Source organism: Dipteris shenzhenensis, chromosome 3 (assembly GCF_047967505.1).
Source record: "Dipteris shenzhenensis isolate YYH24624 ecotype China chromosome 3, Dip_SZ_1.0, whole genome shotgun sequence".
NCBI lineage: Eukaryota > Viridiplantae > Streptophyta > Polypodiopsida > Gleicheniales > Dipteridaceae > Dipteris > Dipteris shenzhenensis.
This window is the reverse complement of record NC_141598.1, coordinates 21,859,325-21,866,213: the sequence shown is the minus strand read 5'-3', so window position 1 is coordinate 21,866,213 and position 6,889 is coordinate 21,859,325. Positions and strand designations below refer to the sequence as shown.

The following is a 6,889-nucleotide window of genomic DNA, read 5'->3' as shown; positions in this document are numbered from 1 at the left end:
GAGAGAACGACACTGAATGGGGTCCAATTTGCCCCCCTTAAATGGTGGCTCTTGCTTCCCATCTAGAGTATTTATAATTGTAATTCCAAAAAGCAAAGAGCCAATAATAGTACATCCAAAAGCATCCCTTGTCCACAATTAGAGAGATTGCTCAACATAGCTCCACGAGCTTAAAATATCATAAGGCTTAATATGCCCTCATCCACAATTAATTAAAATATTTTAGCCCATGGCTTAAAATTCATTACTTTACAATATGGCCCATGGCCTTTGACAGCCATTAGATACTTCGATCAATAAATCACCTTCACCATCTCCATTCCTTGTTATCCAACTCATCATCTATACCCAAGCCGCCAATTGTGTTAGTTGTTACAATCAATTGATGAATCATCACACTAACTAATCCCAACATAATTGTACGCTTAATATACAGACATCAAAATACACACCTTGCGACCAATAGCAATAACACCAGTAAAACTAGCGACATTAGTATTAACATGGAATCACCCACAATAGTAACCATCTAGCCTGGCAAAAACACAGGTAGTTAGGCGTCCCCAACTAAACCCCACAAAGAATCCACTAGGACCCGCGCCGCGTCCGGTGCACTCTTATGGAATACTTTGCCATAGTCACACTTGACTAAAATAAAATAATTTCCATAGCAAGAGAATATCGAAAATAAAATTCCGTAACATACGGATGGTTGCCTTACTAGGAGAAACATTATCCCATCTTTTTGGCTATTGAAATATCAAGGGGTCACTCTAATATTGTAAATTACCCACATGCATTATTGAGGGACTCCTTTTGTTGTTGAATCAAAATGACACGAGGTACAATAAAGAATTAATATGCCTCTACACTCATAAGGTGACGTGTGGCAATAAAAGCATTACCTTAGTTTGACGTGAAGTGGCTTAAAAGTATAAATGATATTGAGCCTCCTTAAGAGTATTCCTCTTGGGAATTTTTGGGAACCAAGCGCTTTGGCATGGCTGTAGTGTGAGGTGTGGAAGGCTCATCTCCAGTGCTTCCATTGTTGTGACATATAGCCCTCTATGGAACTAACGTGGTATTAGAACCGACTATTTCGATGGACTTTGTGGACGATGGGATGTTGTATGCCTACCCATTGGATTGGAGGACTAATATGCATCTACCCTCTTGGGGAAGGAAAAAAATATACCATAATGAGAATTGATGTGCCTTGAATTTATACAAGACATTGAGCCCCCTAAGTCCAAAGAAATGGAGCAGGGGGATGGGGAGGAGGCGCACATTAGAGGAGGGACACATACAAAGAGGATGCAAAGCAAAAGAGCAGAGGAAAGAATAGCAGAGGAAGACACGTGCAAGAGAAAAAGAGCAGAGGAAACAACAGCAGAGGAAAGAAAAGCATGGAAGACATCATCCCTCCACAAATTTTGACTACTCATAACTGGAGTCAAAGCACTCCAAATGCAGATAGTGACGTCTGAGTTCGAAGCACACCCTCCCACTGTTACCTCCACAGGTCAACTTCTAATTCACCCATAATGTCACATGGCAAGGTAGCATACAAAATACTACTTGTTCAAATGGGAAGCGTTATTGTATGCTTAGCTTTGCCTAGTTTGTCACCTAGAACATGTCCTCTTCATTACTAGTACATTTAATATCTCAGCTGCTGTGTGGACCTCTCACATTTACTCTCAATGTAACAGTTGGCTATATGCAAATTGTTTCGTCTCAATTACTAAATAATAAAGCTTTTTAACTGATGACTGCTGGAAAAACTAGAATGGCATCCAAGAACACATTCACGGACGACACCACCACTGGGACCATGCGCCAACTTGAAAGGAAAACTGTTTGCTATCTGCTGTCGTTAATAACTAGGAGAGATGCATTCTTTTCAGTTCAGAAGGAATCCCAGGCTAGGACAAGTTTTACTTAATTGGACCACTTGTATGACTGATTTTGTCAAAAGAAACAACCCTGCAACTTTCTTTTTCCAGAGTTATAGCCTGATTAGTGAGACCCTTATACAATTAGAATACTGATTAAAAAGGAATTGATAATGTGCAAGGCTACTTAGGATACCAACGACCAAGGGCAAAATTAGCATCTCCTATAGAGACTCGACTAAAGGATAGACAAAAACTTTGATCTGTGAAAAACTCAAAAGATAAAATGGTGTTAAGTGTCTATGATATAAATTGAAATAGAGGAAATAGGTAAACAGGAACTTCGATCTGTGGAAAAACTTGAAAGATAAAATGGTTTAAGTGACTAGGATATAAATTGAAAGGGTGGAAATAGTGACAGCTAGATCCATATCCAACCCATTTAAAACCATGAAGGTGGTCAATACCTCCTCCATCAATAGAGTCAGTAGGTGAGACTGGAGATGAATTGAAAAAATACCAGCTCTCATCTGAAAGGCAACCATGTCATTTTATTTTATCATACAAGATGCACAAAATGCCTTCAATATATGGCACTGCAAACCAACAGGTTGGTTCCTGGAATCTTGCCAGCACGTCACTAGTAATTGGAAACATATATTGAGATTACAGAATTGTTATGAACCTTGAATTGGCGAGGACTAACACAGGAAGTAATCAAGCAAAAAACAAATTTACAATTTAACCGTGTATTTTGCAATGTAACTACCAAGGCATTTAAATCTAAAGGTTCACACGTGTTCTAAAAGCACAAACATCAAAATATCCACAGGCAGTGTCACTTGGGCTGAGGTTTTCTTTGAAATCTCATGGCAAACGTGGATAAAGACTGCTTTTACCCCAGCTCTTAGTATTCTTGTAGGCTTAATTGTGGCATACGAAAGAGATGTTAAAAAAGCAACCTTGCATCCACTAGTAGCAAATAACTTGGCAATACACTTGTGTGCACAGAAAGTAGCAGACACTTTTAAGAATGACCCCAAAAGCTACAAAACATTAACTGCAACTTTTGGTTTCTTTCAAGAACCATAATTTCATTCTAATAGTGGCCCTTGAAGAAATATGTAGCCTAGCCCCTATCTGCCTAGTACATAGCCCAATTCTGTCCTATGCACATGCAGACTGAGGAAAATGACAACCTTCACTTTCATGATGAAATTATTCATCCTCAGAAAATGCTGTCCTTGCAAAAAGATGGACTCGTACGTATTTCTGAAACTTTATTTAGCTAACTCAGGTCCAAAATGAAATCAGCGAAAAACTGATGTATCAGGCCAGAAATATAGTGTGCCATTAATCTCTTCCTCGTGCATGTCCATCATTAGGTCGTCAATGTCATCAATATCTTCAAATTCACTGTCAAACCACATCCCCACATCCGAATCATCAAAATAATCTGAAGCATCCAAATCTGAGTCATCGGTGTTGTATATGTCTTTCTCAGCCACAGGTTCGTGAAACACCTTGAACCTTTTTCTTGCTTCCTTTATGAAGCTTTCCTCTATGTTCAAGTGCCAACATCCTCGTAAATCCAGATACTCCAAGTTCAAACATTTTTCAAGCAAAGCTTTCAACCCTATGTTTGACAATGACCCATAAACCATTTCAAGGTGCTGCAGCTGAGGCATGTACTGGGAAATAGCAAAAGCCATGTCATCACTTGAACGTAAACTAGAATCCTGAGGGTACATGTTCATATTGAGCCGGGTGATAAGGTGACAATTCTGTCCAATAGACTCAAGTGCCACTTTGGTTAATGAAACGCAGCCACTTATGTCCAAGTAGGTGACGGAGGCAAATTTGGGTGCAAGCTGACATATGCAATCTTCTGTCACTACACTGTAAGGGATCCGGAGCACCTGAAGCGGAGAACCACTGCACACCACAGCATGAATCCAATTAACAACGTCCACTCACAATCCTTTCCCTTGGCAAAGTTTTCCTTGAAATAGAAACAGAGAATAGAAGGTAGAGTTCTACAGAAGCAGCTTTCCATGCTGATACATCACAAAATTTAAGGCTTGAAAAAGAACGAAAGTGCATGGCTCCTGCAAAATATTTGGAAGCCTTGAAAACCCATGTTGGCTGAGGATAATGGTAACACTATGACACACACTACTGGGAATCAGGGAGCTGTAAACTCGAAGTCTGTGTGGTAAGACTATGACACACAATGCTGGGAATTAGGGAGCTGTAGACTCGAAGCACAGTGACTGCCACAAAAGTCTGGTGACATCGGCAGAGATTTATAACTCGACATCCCTTCATAGCATAATGTTTGCCAGGCAGACAGAAAATAAATTGGTGCTGCAAAGACAGACAGGATGCATGGAGCTAGAATTCGACAGACGAGTGGTTGTGACGTGCCAAAAGCATTCTGCAGGTGTGCCAGAACAAATTGACTTGCCAAAAGCGTTGTGCCAGAACAAGGTTGAAGGTAAATGGAGGAGCTCGAGTCACATCCACAGAAAAGAGAGGTCATGGCAAGGCAGTTGAGAGAGGGAGAATTTGGAATGGATAAACACACACACACACACACACACACAACCACACAGAGAAAGAGGAGGGCAGACGGACCTCCAAGCTATGAGGCGAAGCATGCTGTCACTACAGAAGCTGGGAAGACAGATTTCTCTGAGGCAGCCCCCGCTCCGATTCATCAACACCATAATCATCCTCTCCACAGTCTCGTGGCTTCTGGTGCGGCTCCATTCGTCCAGGTCCAGTTTTTGCCAGCACACAGCGTCCTGCGAGACCCTCTTCCATGTGCGACACACTCTGGGGACGACCGTCAACATCTCCTCGAAGCAAAGCCTGCTGAAGATCCTGGCCAGCGCATCGGGAAGCATGTCTGCCCACGAAGGCCAGGCTTCTTCTTGGGTTGCAGCTTTCGACACCTCCATCTCTCCTTGCAAGTGAGAATTCTGCTCAAATGCGGTGGATTTGCGCGTTGCTCTCTGTCGAATCAACTCTCTCCCTCTCTCCGTCTCTCTTTCTCTCTCGCTCTGTTTCTCGCAGGATCGTAATCGTTGAGCTCCGATTCTTCAGAATTCCGCTCACAAATCCCACTCAATTCGATCTCCGTCAAGAGTACGCAGTCTTCCTCCCCTTAAAAACCTTCGTCCTCGACGCTACACGTCAAGAGACTCGGTCGCCCTCTCCCTCCTGCACCGCCATCTGAGGACGTTGGACTACCCCGACCTCCCTAGATTCGAATTTCCGCAACCCCCATGCCTGCTCCCGTCACCTCATCCGTCGGGTTATGCGTGACTTGACCAATGCCTGATGTCTGCCTGATTTTCGCTAGATAGTGCATCACCATTCAAACTCGTAGCTGCCTCAATACATTCCCACCACCATGCAGTCGCTTGCTGCAGGAGGGAACAACGATGGAGCCTGGATCACATCTTTTCTATCACTATTCTGGAGCCTGGACGCTGTAGCAGCACATCTACGCTTCCTCTCTACACCACTTACGCTGGCGTCTGGATCACAAATCTTTTCTACCCCTACTTCTACTACATGCTGCGACAGAGCTCTCTGTTGTTGTGTGCATGGCCTCCGCCTCACCCACTCCTCCTCGAGTGCAGAGCCGTTCTCCCCCTCCCTCTTCTGACGAAGCCCCACATTCGCATCCGGCGACAGCGCCTTTAGCGCAACCTGAACAAAAACATCTCACTCACTGTGACAGAGTAACTCACATCTACTCTTGGCGGCAGGGCGCAGAGCGCTAATGGTGTCAGCTCCTCTCTTGGACTTCTGTGTGTCCTTTTGCTTCGTCCTCGTGGCTGACACAACCAGAACCCCCCCCCCTCCGGAGTCCCCGCCACGAGTCGGGAGTCCGGGGACCCGTGTGCTTCACAGGGAAGGCAAACCGATCCACCACATGTTCTTTGCCTGTGAGCGCACGGCACCGGACGCTAGATACTCATGCTTCTCTGCCAGAAATTCAGGCCAAAATGAATAAGGGGGGCGATCGAGACGGCCTCATGTCTGTCAAAGCTTGTCTGTCCATCTCCAGAAGCTCTCGCTAGTGGATTGATGACTTTGATGGAGCTCGGAGGTCAAGGCAAGCGAGCATTCAATCAGATCAGGTTCAATTCACCATCCACTGGCTCGCGTCCGTCTCTCTCTCTGTGTGGCTGTGATGGATTCTCTTACGAAAACACCAACCCCATCTTCCTCGCATTATATACAGCAGGAGCATCCGTTCTCTTCTTCCTGCTCGCCGCTGACACACAAAAAAGGCCAAAAAAAAGCTCTCGCTCTGCTTCCGTTCCGTGTGTGTCACCCCTCCATTCATTCATTGAAAGCTGGAGATCAAAAGAATCACGGCCGCGGCCTCCTGCTCCGTGACAAGAACATTCAAAAAAAAAAAACTATAAATTCATTCACGACAGGACGAGTGCAGGTGCGGACAGGAGCAGTGATGAGAGGAGGAGCGATTTCAAAGTCTTCCAGAATTCGAAAATCCAAAACTTCTGAGATCGATCTGATTGATTGATGAGAGCCTGAAATTCAACAAAGAGAAAAGCTACTCGAGCTTCGAGTTTCGAGCTTTGAGCTGGATTCTGCAGCCATGCACGGGAGCTGGGAAGTCTCTCGCACTGATACAGTGTTCACACTCGGCTTCTGCCAAACATGGAAGGAAGGAAGGAAGGAAGGAGATTCATAGCTTGAGCATCGGCAGCGCAGGCGGTTTGGGCGTTCCCGCGCATGCGGCGTTTTGCACACCATGGGCCGCACCCACGGATCATGGACGGGCAAGATTGCCTGCCCACGGCCTAGATGTATTCAATGCACGATAAACGGCTCTCTCAGGGGGTTTGGGCGTTCCCGCGCCTGTGGCGATTTGGCAATGAGGGTTTTTTACAGACTTGCGCACCATGGGCACTGCCCACGGCCCAAATGCATTCAATGCACGATGAGCGAGC

General features: G+C 44.9%; 1 protein-coding gene across 2 annotated transcripts; it reads right to left on the bottom strand.

Annotated features, from left to right (window-relative positions):
* Nucleotides 1-2,842: 2,842 nt before the first annotated feature.
* LOC147903515 (F-box protein FBW2-like) lies at nt 2,843-6,607 on the bottom strand. Of its 2 annotated transcripts, XM_087399563.1 has the most exons (3): nt 6,375-6,607; nt 4,533-6,248; nt 2,843-3,830 (listed from the first exon to the last, which is right to left on the bottom strand). In XM_087399563.1, exons 2-3 carry the CDS (start codon nt 4,856-4,858, stop codon nt 3,206-3,208), a joined length of 951 nt encoding a protein of 316 aa, XP_087255689.1. In that variant the 5' UTR covers nt 4,859-6,248; nt 6,375-6,607; the 3' UTR covers nt 2,843-3,205. The 2 variants fall into 2 exon arrangements, with proteins under 2 accessions (XP_087255689.1, XP_087255683.1); XM_087399557.1 differs by having other exon boundaries at nt 4,533-6,607.
* Between the last annotated feature and the right edge of the window lie 282 nt (nt 6,608-6,889).

What these genes read in the sequence shown, in the direction of transcription:
- LOC147903515 (XM_087399557.1), bottom strand. Translation starts at nt 4,858, where the DNA reads ATGGAGGTGTCGAAAGCTGCAACCCAAGAAGAAGCCTGGCCTTCGTGG. An exon ending in CTTCGCCTCATAGCTTGGAG is followed by an intron (nt 3,831 to 4,532) that starts GTCCGTCTGCCC and finishes TGTGGTGTGCAG; the next exon opens with TGGTTCTCCGCTTCAGGTGC.